The following is an 18,127-nucleotide window of genomic DNA, read 5'->3' as shown; positions in this document are numbered from 1 at the left end:
AACATTCTTCACTCATCTTTACTGAGGGATCTAAGACCGATATTTTAGGCAACGGGTTTTGGTTTCCAGATATTAATATAGAAGCCTGCTTCTCAAATCACCCATGTAGCATTATATTTTCCGCTGAATGTCTTGCGATCTTAGAAGTCATCTACTTAGCGAGTACTCAACCTCTAAAGGAATTGCTTATAGTGTCAGACAGTAAATCTGTCTTATACGCTTTGCAATTATTTCCCTCAGGTAAAACTCTTGCCTACATATCAGAAATCAGATCCTTACTTTGTAGCTTCAAGTCTGATGCATATTGTTTTCACTTTCTCTGGGTGCCCAGCACATGTGCATTTTTGTCAACGACACTGCAGATAAAATTGCATCTTCCAAACCATCTCATTTTAATGCTCATGCCGTGATTGCTGCAGATCTGAGGACAAAAAGCATTCAATACTTCCTTAGCAACAGCGATGGGATAAACGCTGGGGATCATTTATACTTTTTACTTCCGCAAATTATAAACCAAGGGGCGCGTCTCAGACGTGACGTAATTTGTCTTATTAACAGGCTGATGCTTACAAGGGATGTAATGATCATCTATTCAAAATTAACATAGTAAACAACCCTGTATGTACATTTGGAGTCTTACAATCTCCTGATCATATCCTATCTGTCTGTCTGAATGTTACTCTATTCTCTTCTATTCGCCATTGCAGAAATCGCAAATTGAGTATATGTGGTCTTCGTGACCACAGCATTCTTGACATTTTGCGCTTTCGCAGTTTACCAGCTTACTTACGCAATCTTTCCTCTTTTAAAATCATGTAAACGCGACATATAAGCTCTCTTTTACACTTTTTTACTCTCATACTCCTCAATTCTTTCATATGACACTTTATATTCATGTACTAAATTATTTGTTACACAATAGAATTTAGTCCTCGCTGTTCTGTTTTATCCCACGTGGCGGATGAGTAATATGCATATTTTAATAAAAATTAAAAAAAAATAATGGGACGAACGTATAAAACGCAAATTAAAAAAAAAAAAAAACTTTAATTAAATAGTCGGTAAAATAAATAAATAATAACATCATATACGAAATCTAACCCCTACTTTACTAAGGCCCAAGCAAAGAACTCTGTGTTCTCATTGAGCCTTTTTTATATATTCCAGAGAAAAACAAAATATATTTTTTTGACTACTAAGTATGCAGTGATAAATTTAGAATAGCAACCATTCTACGTTGACGATGTGTAATAGAATCCTCTTTACATGTTAATTTGCCGCCGCGTTAATCATTTTTTTTTTTTTTTTTAATTGAAATTCTAATTTTCAGTAATTTTATGGCGAGATTTATTCCAAAGCAATATTTAAAAAATATTAAATAAGATTCTACGTTATGTTAGTCATAAAATAAACCAACTTTAAATTTAATACGGTTTCGAATAGACTCTCTGGGGTTCTTTTTAAAATCTCGAGCTTTCAACTCATCTTGATAAGCTATAACTTGTGCAATAAATTTTTCTTTCTTCCTTCTTAAACGGGTTCTGACGCTGGCTTTACCAGTCTCCTGCTTTATAGGCTTTATCGGTGACTCGTCAATTTCCTCCACTCCCGTTTTAAGTTGAGCCTTGTCTTTGCTTAATTCGATAATGTCTTTTATAGATGGTAAGGAATCTTTCAAAGGATTCAAATCAATAACATTTTCAGTTTTCCCGTAATGTTTCCCATGGTCTCTTAATTGTTGCTTCTTAATAAGACCCACTTTTTGAAATAGACATTTCCGTTTACGATGCGCATTTCCCCTTTTCTTTGTAATTTTTTTTACCGACGAGGAATCCAAATTCGCAGTCACATTTTCTTTAATTGCTTGTATTGGCAATTTTTTATAGATTAATTTCTTTCTCTGAATTTTTTTATTAGTTCTTCCCATAATTACTATAAAATTATAATCATTTTTAATAAAAAAAATGCAAATTTTCGATATTTCTTCACGACTTCTACTTAGTTTTCTTATACTCTTGAATCCATCAACAGTTTTTCTTTTGCACTATAGAACCGATGTGGGTAACCTTTTCGACTTTGCGGGCTAACCGGGACACTTAAACAATGATATCATTCCCTCTTCCCCAACTAAAACTATATGAACATAAGGACGACTTGATGATGTCTTTCGCCCTTCTAAAGGTAATACATTGTTGTTTTCTGGAAACATTAGTAAATCATGTTAACGTAGCGCCATTGCTTTTTAAAAGAGTCCAAATTATCCGGTATTATGAACTCTTCTTACACAATTTTTTTAATGGCTGCTAATAGTTGACGTGCCATCTTTCGGCGACGACTGTAGAAAGTATACACGCATGACTCACGCGTTACTTTTACAATTGAGACAGCTGTTATAAAACGAAGGGTGCTTCATAATGAATTTTTATCAGTAACTTAAAAAATATATTATTGCTTGCTGTTTTTCAAATGTTCAATGCGTTTTTCTTTTAAATTAAAATTTTTGAAATTTACTTAATACCAGTTTCCAAAACGTTCAACGGCTTTTAACCATTTATTTAAAAGCTTCCTATTCGCTTCATATTCTTCCACGCATGGGTCAAATAAACGATCTATTTTACGGAATTTTCTTATTTCGCTTAAAGTTTTCCATAAGCCATAATTGAATCCTGCCGCAAAACAAACACCCATAATGCTGCTTTCAGGACATTGAGGACGTTCTACTTGTTTTCCAGTAGCATTGGCCAAAAATTGGCATATGAAACTGTTACGTGAAACGCCACCATCTACCCTGGATATAGATAAGAATTACATTAAATATGAAAAGGCAAAATAATTTTATAGCTTAAAGCTACCTTAATACTTTTATCTGTCGCTTACTCTCTTGTTCCGCAGTTTCACATAACAATACCAAACGGAATACAATACTTTCCAGTAAGGCACGAACTAGATGACATCGGTTTGTGGAGGGTTTAATGCCTATAAAACCGGACGCGGCTTTATGATCATTCAACGGAGCCTAAAGATTTCCTGATATAATTTTTCTCTTATTCTCCACATATCGATAAACTTACTCCTAAACCACTAAATGCGGGTATAAAGAAAACTCCATCGCTATCTTTTACTGACTCCGCTATGCTAGACGTTTCTATGGGATCAGTGTACAAGCCGCAATGTTTACCCCAAGAAATAATGGTACCGATATCGTGTACCGCTCCTTCAACACAATAGACAGTTTGGTTTTTAAATTGCCAAGCTACCAATGGATACATGCCTTTTAAAGAAGCCTGGCAGTTTGTGCCAGTAATAAGATTTAAAAATGCTCCTGTACCCATAGTAATCTTAACATCGTCTTTACTAAAGCACTGATTGCCGAAAATGGCGGCAGTCTGGTCGCTTATTGATGAAGTAATGGGTATATGGGTATTTTGCCAATCCACAGTCGTAAAACAAGCCGGGTGTACAAAACCTAGGCTTTTATAAGCGTTATTCACAAATTTTGGCAGCAATGTGCTCTGTAAAGATTAATACATTAAATTATTAAGTAGCGAAGAAATGCAGAAGTTCACCTCTATGCCAAAAATTAGTTTCATAATAGGCGACCAATTCAATATAAAGGGATCAAATAAGCCGGTGGCAGTACAAGATGTAATATCTGATATGTGCTCAATGTTAGGTTCTTTGCCATTTCCTGATCTATTTTAAATGCTGTTTAAAAAACTTGAATATTGAATTACATGAATACTTTTTACATTACCTTAGTTTATATAATATCCATGAATCTAAAAGCTCGATACGAGCTTTTTTTAGCTTAATTTTTGCCCTTAAACGATCATTTCGTTGTATTTCATGTAATAAACGAAGTGTAACTTGCCCGTTCATCATTTTTAAAAAACTTCCAGCCAAGAAGCGACTACTACGTGTCAATAGATATAAAACGTAGGAAAAACCCTTAAGTGCTTTCAGAGTATAACTGCCATTCCATTCATCTACCATGAAATCGGCTCGCAAATCTTTCCATGTTATAAAATTTTGATAGTATTCTTGAGTTAAATGATTCCATGTCAGGAATGTGCAGCGTTGTGAGGAAATACCAAAGCATGATAGCTGATCTGGTCTTATCTGCGCAACTAATTAAGTGATCCAATAGGTAAAAAGTTTAATGGTTTTCGGCCTACCTACCTATCTTGGAATTAATACATAAAAATTACAAAATATTTGGTTCAACGTAGGAGTCAGGAGTGTCAGTCAGTAGATCCTTCTTATGTATGATTCAAAATCTCTTATGATGTATAAAATGCTGTGTTTTTTTCGTATTCACATAGGAAAATAACGCCGTTTTTTCAACTAAAATTTTAAGCTTGGTTCGTACATATTTGTACAAAGTTTCAGACAGATATTTGCTAGGACTTGTAAATTGCACTCTTTTCGCCATTATAATTGATTTTCTAATATGAACTGTGACAATAAATCTGATGTATATATGGCATGTTTTATTTCTTCTATTCAAAGCTTACCCGCTTAGATTGTCGCTGCTAAAGCTTATTTCGGCCTTTCAAGCGGCACGATAAGTCAAATATTCCCCATCATTTTTTGATGGGTATAAGAACTTACGCAAATTCAAGCACAAAAATTAATAAAGTATATTAACTTTAATCAAAACAAAATTAGATCAAATCGCTTCATGTAAGCTTGCAATGAGAATATAAAAGTTTGTTTACCTTTAACAGCATCTTCTATGACCGCAACAATTTTACTCCATAACGCTTCAGGCTCAATTTCAAAATAACCCGGTTTTGGATTCAACAATTCGACCTGTATAAATGTAAACACTATTATCCGGTCATTCATCTTTTCTTTTTCTTTCTCCTGAACATTTTTGCCTTTTCAATTCAAATTTAACAAAACTATCTTACCAGTTGTACTGATGAGCCTTTAATTTCACAGTTTTCATTCAGAACAAAACAACGGACTGTTGTTGTTCCCACATCCAACGCCGCAATATATTGCATACCTTTTCCTTTGTCGTATACAACACAACAATAATGACATCAGTCCGCTTCAAATTACTCAATTGTCTTTAGTGAAGTTTGTGAAATAAGAACTGAATTATTATAAATTTATAATAAAAAATAAATAAAACAAAAGACAGAATATTTTCTTAAACTTTTTACACCGAACTCTCTAAACTCAAAACAACAACTATCGAAACTGATAGCAGCAGGTCATTTCGAAACAACAGCGCATATGTACGATTCCGCGTGTGTGCATGTATGGACATATATGTATTCTTATATTTTTATTAAACGTAAAGTATTAAACACAAAAGTTGATTAAAAAGAATTTCAACCCCCCAACCATTGGAGAGAGCAAATATGTAAGCAAGAATATCACGTAGAGTAAATATAACGTTTTCTCGTTCTCTCAATTCAGTTTTTCAGATTATCTTGAAAAGTTTTCCAATGTATAATTGTTAACCAACAAGATCTATATATATTAATTCTTTTTCTTTAAAAGATTTCATTATATTTCTGGTCACCTTCGCCATTGGAATAGGCTTGTCTCGATAGCACAATAAAGATGACTTTTTATTGGAATAATATATCAATCGTTATTTGCTTACAATCGCAGTAGGGTGCAATGATTGTAAATCTTTTTATATCCAACTACGAGATTCATCTTATAAAATAATCCTCCCGCATCCCACGAAGTTTATTCGCCCTGAATCAGTGTTAGCTTCAAAATACGTGTATGGATTCGTTAATTGCGGATAGACTTGAGGACACAAAAAAATTGCAATGTAAATATGGCATTTTTCACTTTTACTTTTGATAAATCACAATACGGTAAATGCGATAACGATTATGATTCGCGGTCATTAAGCAAGAATCAGCAATTACTGAATCTGAAAATAAATTAAACTAAAATTGAACAAGCATAATTCTTGAGATCAATTTTTTGATCTAGTGACCTAGTGACATTCGCTCAAGGATCGATATGTAAGATATGTATATATTTTTTGAACAGTTTAAATTGCTGAGAGTATTTAAACACGATCCTCTCTCTATCCGTCTATTGTCTATTATCAGAGCGCTCAAAACTGGAAACTGGTAGATATCTGAAGCCTCTCAATGGGTGATCACAAATTGAATTTGAAACTGAAATGTCGCACGCAGCTATAAACGGTAGGAGAGTCGTCACAACTGCAATTTTACTTTACTAATTACTTTAGTGATTTTATTGACTTCAATGATATAAAATCAATAGTAAAGTCAAAGTACACATCACTTCAGTGGCAAGCGATAATTTCGTCATTTAACGGACGACTATTAATTTATTTAATTTCATTTAATTAATAACTGCCCAGACCTTTAAAACCAAAACATTAATAACTAACTACTGAATTCCGGTTACACAAGATTCGTTCTGGCGGCTACATTCAATGTTTTATTGCTCCTTATCATAATAATGTTATTTATCTACTATTGATACCAGTTTCAGTAAATCGTTTAAAATATTTTAAACAAACACATGCGCGCGTACAGCCATATCAATATATAATACATTCATATTACATTGTACGGTAAGAATATTTACAAAATGCTTTTCTAGTATTCTCAACTTGGGCAATTAACGTCACATTTAAGGTTTGAATGTTTTTTTGTATGCGTGTGTGTTTGTTGATGCAAATGTTACAATTTATTGGCAGTCACCTTCCAGTCAATTGCTTTTTAATAATATATATATATATATATATATATATATATGTATATATATATGTTGTTGTATATAAGACGAGAATACAACTAGCATATTTTTTTTGTCAAGACTTTCAATTACTAACCAGTATAATTCGCAGTCTAAATATAAAAATTGAACGTTCGAGTTTTCCGCTACTAAGTTTTTATTTCTCTAACACAACTTCGATAGCAATCCGATCCATATCAGTGAAAAATTTTTCCAGATTTTAGCAAAAGGCCCATGCACGAAACCAGAACCTAAATTAGAGATGCTTTAATTATGTTTGGGATTTTTTTTTTTTTTTTTGAAGAATATTTTTCCTTATATCCATCCAGTTTACTCTCCTTCTTCATTTATTGATAGAATTAGAATAGATCGTAGGTTCCAATATACATAATATAATCGGTGTAAAATTCGGATTGTATTACACGTCATACCATTGATTTGTTAAATGTGTAAATTAAGATATGAAAAAGAGGCATACGTTTTCAGTTAATGAACATACAATAAATTTAAAAGAGCATGTTAATATATAAACTTAAAAATCGTGGCTCTGTTTATTACATATTTTTAAAAAGGCTCTGTCAACTGTTTCCAAACGTATTGAATTTAAGAGTGCCTCGACATTCAATTTACGAATAATATTTTGCCTTCGATGATCATACCGCATATGCAGAGCCTGACACGCAAAAAGCAATTTTGATTGTTAATACGACGAAATCAGTGTTCCTGTACGACTCATCAATTTGACAAAATACTCTAAGCTTTGGTGCTATGAGTGGACCACAATTTCGAATGAGCCAATGTCGATTCGTTTAACAAAGAGCCCATCTATAAAGATGAAAATAGATAATCAACACTATGGGCTCTAAAAGGTCAAACGAACATCTTAATCAAGGCTGATGCTAGAATGACGGGAGAACATATACTTGAGATGAGCGCTTATACTTGAAAAACAGTTGTCGAAGTATACAAGTGAGGTCTACTTGTGTATTATTAAAGTGATTATAAACTACAGCAACTTTAAAATGTTTTTGCATATATCTAGGATGTAAAATAGTCGGTAAGATTTAATGGAGTATCTTTCAAACTTGTTAACTTCGTCTTTCTCTACATATCTAACCATCTATTACAGGTCGCGAATACGGTACTAATGACCTCCATGTTTTCCAAGAAATGGAAAATAGCTCGAATAAAATACATTCCTAAACAGCGCTCCTCATTTGAACATCATAATCGTCAACCATTCTTAAATAACGGTAATGTTCTAGATAATGGCCAATTCGGGTTTCGGCCTCGACGTTGCACCTTGAAACTCCTAATCTCCGTGACAGAGTTCGGGATAACATCAACGTTGGTAGGAGCTGTGTTCTTGCCGCTCTCAACACAAAAAAGGCATTTGACAGAGTCTCACATACCAAGCTTATTAATAAATCATATGATAAATTGAACTTTTCTCGGTGATTGACTCTAACTTTTCCCTAACTAAGACTATGTCTAGTGTAGAGCAAGGTTCCATTTTAGACCCCCGACAATTTAATCTTTTCATAAATGATCTTGAGGATTTGGTTGGTAACTACCGCGCTTTTTACGCGTATGCAGACGACATCTTTCTGATTTATAGTGACAATGCTAATAATTTGCATTCGTTCGACAACAATATTAACGAGACTTCAGCAATTTTCAAGTTCTGAATGGTAGATAGTATGCTATGATAGATAACATGGCATTCCATTGATCTTGTAAATTCAATGCATATCTTGAAGTAATCCTTGATCGCAAACTCAAATTTGCCTGCCTCTACAGATTAAATCATTACCATTGAAGTTTTTTCTGGGGGCCTTAGGTATATAGCTTAAATAGGCTTTAAAGTAACCCTATATAACCCTATATAACACGTTTTGTTTATAGCGTCGAACTTAGAGATCATATCGCCTCTTTAGTTCATGCTTTCTTAAAATTGTCCTTTTCCGATTATCTAAAATTCAGCTTGCTTATCTATCCTTAGGAAATCATCCAAAACCGATCCTCAGTCCTTTTAATTGAACGACTGCAGTTTCCTAGATCGAACAGAAACTCTTCCATATTCACATCAAATTTGTCTAAATCATCACCCGAGTGATCTTTCACTGTTCATATTGTTAGATGTTGGAATGCCTTACTGAGTCTGAAATCCTTCGGGGATCCTTTGAATGCGTTTAGAAGAAAATTGACTGCACTGGTAAACTTATAATGTATATTACTGGCAGGTATTATTGCTGGTACGAATTGATGCTTACGGACTTTATGGAGCAAAATAATTGCATTGTTAACTGTCCAGCTGAATTGTATACTCACTTATGTTGTAATTTCTCTTTGCACATGAAATGTATCTATGTAACTAAGTAATAGGCCCGTATGGCTTTATAGTTCCTTAATAAATGAATAAATGAAAATGAAATGAAAATATTCCGCTATGTAACTATGCGACGAACATTGATTTTTCCACCAAAAATAAAACGATTATACCGGTGCACTTGCAGGGTACCTCCTTCTTAAGAATTTTTGATATCGTGGGAAGCACAAGCAACGCAAATAAAATGCCATTTCAAAGTTTGCTGGAATCATTCTTAAAAATCAAAGTATCAAAACATGGAGACCTAGAGTGCGCTTCCCCATATAAAGAAATATCTAACGTTCATAGCATAGTATTAAACGATAGGAACACATATAGTTTTTCTTGAATTAAACACATTTGTCCCCGGAACGCAAGTCTCACTCACACTTAGCAACGATCACGACGATTTTAGGTATTAATGCCCTAGTCAAGTTTTAACATTTTGTTTAAACAGTTCTTGTTGTCGTTACCTTTGCTGTTGTAATGGTGTGTCGGTTCTTTTATTACAAATTTTTTCCGTTGTTAAAAAAATTTTTATTCCAATTTTTATGAGAAAATGCATTTTTCTTTCTTTTTTTTATAAATTAAAAAGTTTTAACAAAACGAGAAATCTTATAAAATTATATTACTTTTGTTTTTAAAACTTAAATAGAAAGCAATTTGCTAAAACCAAATAATTCTAATTATTTATTTTCCAATTTTACTTCAAAATTTGTCAAAAATTTGATGTAATGCTTTCAATTTTTATAAATATATTTTTACTTCTCCAAAAATTTGCAAAAAATACATTTTTATCTTTTTTAATTAATTACATGAACAAAAACGTTAACAAGAATTTTGTTAGGTAGGAAAAGTTAAACGAGAGCGAGATTAGTAATCAGAAAAATATTAATAATTGAAATCTGTAATACCTTTACCACAGAGATAAAATCAAATCTATATTTATTTCATCGTTGAATTTATTTTCTGTAAGCCACTGACAACACTCATCCATATCTCCTGCGAATTCTCTCCTTTATCTTTTAAAAAAGCACTTGTGGCACTTGATTTTTTTGGATTTGAATTGCATAAAACCAAAATTAAGGCGCCTTTGGTAAGTTGGATTTTCCAACAAAGCGTAGCGTAAATACTTCAACTGGGCCGTAGCAAAAACACTAAGAACATCTCTGGTAATCTTAATAAATAGGCTTTTTTTTTTTTTTTTTTTCTTCAATACTTTGGATATTTTCTTACGACTTACGAACACACACAATATCCAGATAATGCAAAACTTTAAGCAATATTCTCGTAATAAAAGTTAATCGGTTTGAACGTAAACGATTAAAAACGTGCACTTTGCATTTACAAAAAAATAAAAATAAAATAAAAAGATACAATTTCATTACTCAACGTTGACTGTTTGTCCTGAACAAGAGAGCTTAATTCACAGGGAGATTTGTGTCGGAAATTACCGAATGGCATTTCAAAAATGTTATCTGAATCCGTTTTTCATTACAATTTAAGAAATTCGACGTTCATCTTTATATCGTTCACTCAAGTTTAGTCTTAAAACTATGCGACGCTTCCACATTGTGGGTGTGCACTGGCCAAAACAGCTTCAACTAAAGTCATTCGATTAACTTGCGCAATCGTGTGTAGCAAAGAAATAAGCTTATGCCCAGTACCTGCATATATAGATTACTTACAAATACATTTATAATTGGGACGTCTACGACCACGTTAAGGATATTTACTTATAAACCACAGTTCTTGAAAACTTCAAGCAAAAGATTATTCTTAGTAAGAGGGGATCTGTTTCTGCCGCGAAGCAAAATTTATCTGAAAATTGTGACATGATTCGTTACGATTAGTGAATTAGTGTCATCGCATTTAAATTAATTCATAATATTGAAACGAGAGACTAATTTAAAGACTAAAACTACACTCATAAAACTGGCAATTAATTCGAAGCATGTGGAATTTCAAATTGTCAGACTCCATAGATAAATTTGAGAAAAAGTGCCATAGGTTAGTATTCCTTTCTTTAATTTATAATGAAACTTTTTATCAGCTTAGATTACGAATAACTATGGAGATTAATATTTGTTCGGATAAAAGTATTGAAATATGTAAAAAATGAATACGAAAAAAAAAGGATTAAACATAACTAATTAATACAAAAAAAAATGTTGTACAAATAATTTGCCAAAAAAAATTGTTTTAATATGGATTAGCCTTTTTTTTTTTTTTACTTTTCCAACATTCTGATGTAGTTTGGAAATGTGGCATGTACACATAAATATCGAAAAGGAGAGCGAGAGACAGAGAGAATAAGATCTATTTTTTTATTTACTTATAAATATTATTTGTTTGTATTTGTATATATCATCATCATTAACTGCATAAACGGTAATAATTTCATTTAATATTTTCTTCCTTTCTTTTATCTTTGTTTAAATCAAAACTAAACGAAAGCTATGCAAGAGAGAAATAAATTTTCCTTTTCCGTAATAATAAATCGAATACAATCGAAATTATTGTACTTAAGCAATCAGTTTTTTTTTTTTTTTTTTTTGTTTTTTGTATTAGTAATTGTTTCCTTTTTGTTAAGTTTTAGTTACATTATTTTATGTTGCTCTTTTCAATGTTATTATCAATACCATTCATTATGGTGACAACGACGATCATCACCTTTTAAAAGATCTAAAGAACTAATTATATGTTTGTATGTAGGTATATAAACCAGTTCGTGATATATAATTATGTAAATTGTTTCAATCAATAGTTTAGTTTAGGTTTTCGCTTTTTTGTTGCTTTCTTTTGCTTTGCTTTGTTGTTGCAGTTTTTGTTTCTTCATTATTATTCTAAGTTGTGGTTGTTTTTTGTCTTGTAAATACATGAATATGTTTAATTGTGGGTGTAGTTAGTTTTTTTTTGTTATAGAAGTGTGTGGGAAGCGTGAAAGTGTATATTTGTTTCTTCCATCATTACTTGTATGTTGCTTAATTGCTGTTGCTTTGCTAAAGTTCTTAATACTAAAATCCAATAAAAGCTCGGCGGCCTCACTCCAGATTTCTGACCTCAAAACGTTTAAATGTGTAATTAATAAATACCCAATCCTTAGCAATTTCACTCCCTTGAGGCATTGGTGCGGAAGCTATTAAGAATAAAATTTGTACAACCACAAAACAAAAGAACATTTTAAAGGCTTACGGATTTCTAAAGAAACATCAGGAAATTCATCGAAATTAGACGTATCATCAATGGAGCGCACTTCCACTGGTATAGCTGCAGGACGTTCACGTATATGTTCCCAATCAACGCCACGAAAAAAGGGAACTGATTTCAAATCTTCAAGACCGCGTTGAGAACCTAAGCGGCGATCGGCCTCGCAGCAAAATTTAACTATGGTTTCCTTGGCTTCCTCAGATATAGGTATTTCGGGTGGAAACACTAACGTTTCTCGCCAATTCATTACTTTACGATAGGTATCTTGAGGATTATCAGAACAGAAAGGTGGATAACCCATCAGCATTTCGTACATAATCACACCCAAAGACCACCAATCACAAGCAGGACCATAGCCAGTCTGCAAAAATACTTCTGGTGCTATATAGTCCGGTGTGCCAACCGTACTGTAAGCCAAAGCTCTGCGATTGCGTTTCCATGACTCAGCGCGTCTTTTAGAGTCCATAGGACTAAAATAAAGAATTATATAAAATATCGTAGCTGCAAAACAATTTATATTTAATAATTACCTTGCACATGTTCCTATAAAATCTGATGGTTTGGCTTGCGATAAATCCCGATAGAAATCAGTGCGATGTGATTTTTTAAGACCAGTACATAAACCGAAATCTGAGAGCTACAAAAACAGTTATTTAATCAATCATTTTTATTATTTCTGTTTATTATTTATTATTACCTTTAAGTGACCACGCGCATCTAACAGTAAGTTGTCTGGTTTAATATCTCTGTGTATGAAACCTAATTTATGTATTGAATCGATTGCCAATGCAGTCTCTGCTATATAAAATTGTGTACATTCTTCCGATAATGTGTCCTTCTTCATTAGCAGCGTCATCATATCACCGCCGGGCAAGAATTCCATTATTAAATATAAATTAACAGGATCCTAATAACGATAAATTGATTTGATTACAATTTTGAATCTAAACTTGTCTTTTTTAAAAAAATTTATATATGTATGCACGCTTTTTATAAAAAGTACACGGTGTTCAATAAAATGCATTAAGAGTTGTCCATTTCTTGTATCACATTATTAAAAACAGTGAAACAGGTTTTAAAAATTATTTTCAGAGAATTGAAGCACGAATAGAAAGATTCCAAGCTAAAGTGCAATGTACCTTGAACGATAAACCCTGGAGGCGAATGCACATTTTACGCTTTTAAAATATGGAACAGCCTTATTTGCTATTGTAATTCCATTAAATTCGTCGTAAAAGATGACAAAAAATATAAAACATTTCATAGCAGTTTACAAAGTCAATATCATTGCTTAATATTGCTGTGATCCAACTAGTAATCATTTTTTTTGGTGCGGTCAGCAAGCATGCAAATATTTGTGCTCAGCCTCATCTTAAAAAAACAATTTTTTTTCTTTCTTATTAATGAACTAAATAATGTTGGTCATATTATCTACGCTAACCAATGATAAATGTGGAAATCGTTTTCTTAGCACAACGATAACAGCAATAAAAAGAGATAAACAGAGTAAGCACAACAAATTTATTGTTTATCAACAAATTAATTATAAGCTGTTAAATTACCTGAAAACTGTAATACATTTTCACTACCCATTGATGATCGGCCTCTACCAGCACATCTCTTTCGGCTCTTACGTGAGCCACTTGTTCTTTTTCCAACATATCTGCTTTTCTTAAGACTTTCATTGCATATACATGACCGGTGTCTTTCTTTTGTACCAAACGCACCTCACCAAATGCTCCACGTCCAATAACTTTTAATGCTTCAAAATCTTCTACACCTAAGCGCAATCGTTTTAAACGTAAAAATTCTGTTTCTTTCTGGGCGTGCTGCATACGTTTTTCTTGGCGCTGCGACTCTGTAAGGCTTTCATCTTTTAACTGCGCTTCCAATTTGGCCAAACGTTGCTTACGTTCTCCATACTGCGTAACCAAATTACTGTAGTAATTTTCAAGTGTTACCTTAGCCTTGGTAGCTTTGTCCAATGTGTGGTCGCTAAAGCGTATCGAAGAACCATCAGCGGTGCTGCTCATGGTTAAAAATTCCACAAATAATCTCTGAGATATCTATTTATAATTCAGAAGCACAAAAAACACTTGAACGCTTAAATATGTTGCTTTTTTTGTTATTATGGATGATCTTTCAGCACCAGCAGACTGTATATGTGTTTGCTAATATAAAACTGTTTTGTTGCAATTAGGTATTTATTACTTTTATCGTGCAGCAAGTTGTAGAACAAAGAAATTTAACATTTTTGTTTGAAGAAATTGTCTTTCTTCTTTTTTTTAAATTTTTATAGAATATTGGAATTTTTGGTATTTTTATTTTTGTTACTTAAAGAAAGTCAAAAGAAATTTCTCTTGCCGTATTCCTTGTTATTCATAAATGCAACACTGGGATCACAATTAATAGCTTTGTCAAAATCTAATAAAAATCCGTTATTAGACCACTTGCAAGTTAATTAAACCAACTTAGCAACTCTTTTCCTCATAATATTAATGGCTGTAAACGTAGGGATGTACATATGTATAGTTTGTAGTGATATTATTTATTGCGGACAAAAGCAGTTGTCATTGTGATAGCGACAGTTCACAATGCCGGAATTATGATTGCAAGGTTCTTTTGTTGGATTTTTTTTTTTTCGAGTAAATTAAGATGAAAATCGATTAACGTAGAAGCTGTTAACCTATTAAGCATCGCGATTTTAAATTGCAAACGCAGATATTAAAAGATTCATATTGAGGCGGGTCGCCGTCACCTCTGTTGATAGGAGATTTTTTTAATAGAGTTTGTGGTTGTTTTTGTGTTATGGAAATTTGTCGGTTACATCATATCACTCATCACGTTTATCAAATACAGTTGCTTTATATTAGCGTAAACAAAAGAATCATCAAACATTGATAGATGAAGTTTGAAAATAAACAAAAAGAAAATTGGGCTGACACGCCGAACAGTCCCGAAGAAAAATTAAAACATTCATTAATAAACGATTCAGGTCCGATATGTTTAGTAAAAGCATATTGGTCGTGATCGTCAATTTTAAAAAGTCATAATTAATGAAAAAATTCTCAGAGGATTTGAAGATCCAGTCTAAACCTATGTAGATTTTCTTCTTCTCCTTTTTCTGTTATTCAGCAAATTAACGACCGAGAATTCGCTGAGATGTGTAAAAAAGGCTACACTTTATGTAGATTTTTCATCTTTTCTTCCACTTGTAGACCAAGTAGAGGGACAACTACTGGCTTAGTTATGTGATCCCATGAATTAGGTAAAAGGCTGAGTGACTTTTGGATTGTGTGTTCATTACCATTTGCTGGATCTCTCACCACAGCCTTCGAGAAGTTCGAAAGTGTACTCTTTTATATATTCTTACGTGCTTACTATAGATGAAATTTCAATACAGGAATAGTACCTCCACAACGACGTTTGTTACGCATAAACTTGGGTTCTTGTATAAATCCGTAGAGAAGCAATTGATTGGGCGAAATTAACGCTATGCGTTCTACCTCCACTCATTATGAAAGCCCTGTCGAACTTTCCTACTCATTGCTGGTAAATACGCAAACTTCACAAATCAATTTTCTCACGCTCCTCTTTCTACGACAATCGTTTTATATTAAAAAAAAAAAGCATTATTTTCATTTAAAGCCATAGTTTGCAGGGAAACTCTCATAGTGGGGAATCTACTCACGTGATCCAAGCTTAGAAGATTTTGTGTTTCATTTTAGGATATTATTATTCTTCACCTATAGATTTTCATCATAAAAAGCTATAAATTACGCTTTACTGCCATATAAATGCTTACTAGTCGTGAGTATCTTCAAATTTAGTCCAATTTTTGCTTTACTATTAGCGATCGATTTTCATGTAAGATATTAAAAATTAGATCTTGTTGGCATAAAGATTTATCTCTTGTGAGAATCCTTACAGGCGGTAGTGCCCAAAAAACAGACCTATTTGATCGTTTCAATTTGATAGATAGAAGTTTTATATCATGTATTGAATAAATTTCACCATTACATATTGAGAAAAGGCCGTAGGAAGAATAATATAGCAGAGTATTCGAAAACTTACCCTATTCAATCCAAATTTTTCATTTTAAATTTAGGAAGCCAAAATACCATAACTCAGTGATTTTTGTTGACGAATTTTAAATAATTGTTATTTGTGTCCATGCGACGTAAAAGTCGATAAAGTAGTCCCATCCAATCCATTTTCAACATAGGTTGTCCGTGGGTCAAAATACGTCTCACAAATTTCTACTTGTAAGTTCAATGCAAAAATATAGATACAGACAGACAGACAGGTTTAGATATAATAAAAATACATGTATTTTAAGTCTTTCCTACGTCCTATACGCTATAGTGGTGTAGCGTGTAAAAACGGAACGTATTGAAAAAACACACATTTCCCTTTCCGATCTTCAACACACAGTCAAACTTCGTAAAGCAGATATAGTTAAACTTCCTCGTAAGACATAGCGGCAGATACTTGAACTTTTGGTGAATCTATGCATGTAAGAGCGAGGATAGCGATGAAGGAAGTATTGAATGGCGTGCTGTTAAAATAAAATGCCACTTTAAGCCATGAATACTTTAGAAAGAAAGTGTCCAGCTACCTTTCTGTGAGCAAAATTTCATGTATTGAAAAACCAATATTATCGCTGTATATGTCAGTTTCCATTAGTTGTATTTTCACAGCAATTGCGAGATGTTAAGAAATAATGCCAGGCCAACGGAATATTCATATCGCCCGATCATGAACAATATCAAGAGATATAGTATGACGAAAATTAGTTTAACACGTTAAGGACGGCGCAGTTTATCCTATTTCGCTTCATTGCGCGGCAGCAAAAATCGTACTTTGCTTTATCTGGCGGGGCTGTATTATAGCCCACCTAAAAAATAAGCTCTTGAATTTTTCAATTAAAAATTATTTTTAACCACAAAGTTTTTTCCATCTAACAAAATTATAGCTGATGTGAGCCACCGGTTAAAGTTCTCCGCAGAATATTTCAGCTGCGTATCGGAGCTATGAATAATAGCGTAGTGACGCCATTGATCGAATTGGAATTAATAGATGGTATTGTGAAATTCAATCACGGCTCCCAATATTCACTTCTGGCGCTATCGCATAATGCTACATTGCATCTGTATGTATGTTGCATATAAATTTGTATACGAAAATAATTATTTTACATTTATTGCTATTGTCTTTAATATTTGAAAGCTTAGAAATGGAAAACATCATATTCACCCTAAAAGTAAGCTTTAAACCAAAAGTGAAATCTTAACTGTACGGTGTCGTTTGCCACTGATTTTCTTCTCACTTTTGAAAAAGCTAACGGTATATTATTTGACTTATATTGAATGAGTTCTTTTGAGAGTTTCTTTATATCAACATAAGGTTTCTTTTCCAACACTTTGATGTAAGTCTTTTAAAATGAATAACAGACAGATCGGTTTGAAACGGGCCTGGGTCTCTTAGAGGCGTTTTCAATCAAAAATTAAATTGCAAGTTAGAAAAATCTAACTTCCAGTTAACACTGCAACTAATATTTAAATTTTTGCTGTAAAATTTCTTTCAGTTAACCATGAACTGACGGAAGAAGTCCAAGGCAACAACAAATGGAGGAAGAAAAATTGTGAATAAACATTCATAATTGGTAAAAACGTCAATCTCAATATGTGATCATAGTCACAATAAATGTTAGTTCAGATTAAGATTTAGTTAAAGGATCGGTTTGCTAATAAAAACTCAATTTAAGAGATTTGATTGATTTGATTAGCTTTTAAGTTGAAATTA

At 32.8% G+C, this 18,127-nt stretch overlaps 3 protein-coding genes across 4 annotated transcripts; all 3 read right to left on the bottom strand.

Annotated features, from left to right (window-relative positions):
- Positions 1–1,321: 1,321 nt before the first annotated feature.
- LOC119637892 lies at positions 1,322–1,932 on the bottom strand. Its single transcript, XM_038034332.1, has one exon. It carries the CDS (start codon positions 1,925–1,927, stop codon positions 1,397–1,399), a length of 531 nt encoding a protein of 176 aa, XP_037890260.1. The 5' UTR covers positions 1,928–1,932; the 3' UTR covers positions 1,322–1,396.
- A 509-nt stretch (positions 1,933–2,441) lies between these two features.
- Positions 2,442–6,504, bottom strand: LOC119637891 (putative glycerol kinase 5). Of its 2 annotated transcripts, none has more exons than XM_038034331.1 (8): positions 6,225–6,504; positions 4,914–5,075; positions 4,719–4,812; positions 3,755–4,127; positions 3,567–3,693; positions 3,072–3,512; positions 2,853–3,016; positions 2,442–2,788 (listed from the first exon to the last, which is right to left on the bottom strand). In XM_038034331.1, the coding sequence occupies exons 2-8, from the start codon at positions 5,007–5,009 to the stop codon at positions 2,512–2,514; spliced, it is 1,572 nt and encodes a 523-aa protein (XP_037890259.1). In that variant the 5' UTR covers positions 5,010–5,075; positions 6,225–6,504; the 3' UTR covers positions 2,442–2,511. The 2 variants fall into 2 exon arrangements, with proteins under 2 accessions (XP_037890259.1, XP_037890258.1); XM_038034330.1 differs by lacking the exon at positions 6,225–6,504 and adding an exon at positions 5,824–6,093.
- A 5,188-nt stretch (positions 6,505–11,692) lies between these two features.
- Positions 11,693–14,647, bottom strand: LOC119637943 (serine/threonine-protein kinase tricornered). Its single transcript, XM_038034412.1, has 5 exons — positions 13,885–14,647; positions 13,020–13,229; positions 12,853–12,959; positions 12,308–12,792; positions 11,693–12,251 (listed from the first exon to the last, which is right to left on the bottom strand). Exons 1-5 carry the CDS (start codon positions 14,353–14,355, stop codon positions 12,157–12,159), a joined length of 1,368 nt encoding a protein of 455 aa, XP_037890340.1. The 5' UTR covers positions 14,356–14,647; the 3' UTR covers positions 11,693–12,156.
- Between the last annotated feature and the right edge of the window lie 3,480 nt (positions 14,648–18,127).

Source organism: Glossina fuscipes, unplaced genomic scaffold (assembly GCF_014805625.2).
Source record: "Glossina fuscipes isolate IAEA_lab_2018 unplaced genomic scaffold, Yale_Gfus_2 61, whole genome shotgun sequence".
Classification (NCBI taxonomy): Eukaryota; Metazoa; Arthropoda; class Insecta; order Diptera; family Glossinidae; genus Glossina; species Glossina fuscipes.
This window is presented reverse-complemented; position numbering and strand designations above follow the sequence as displayed.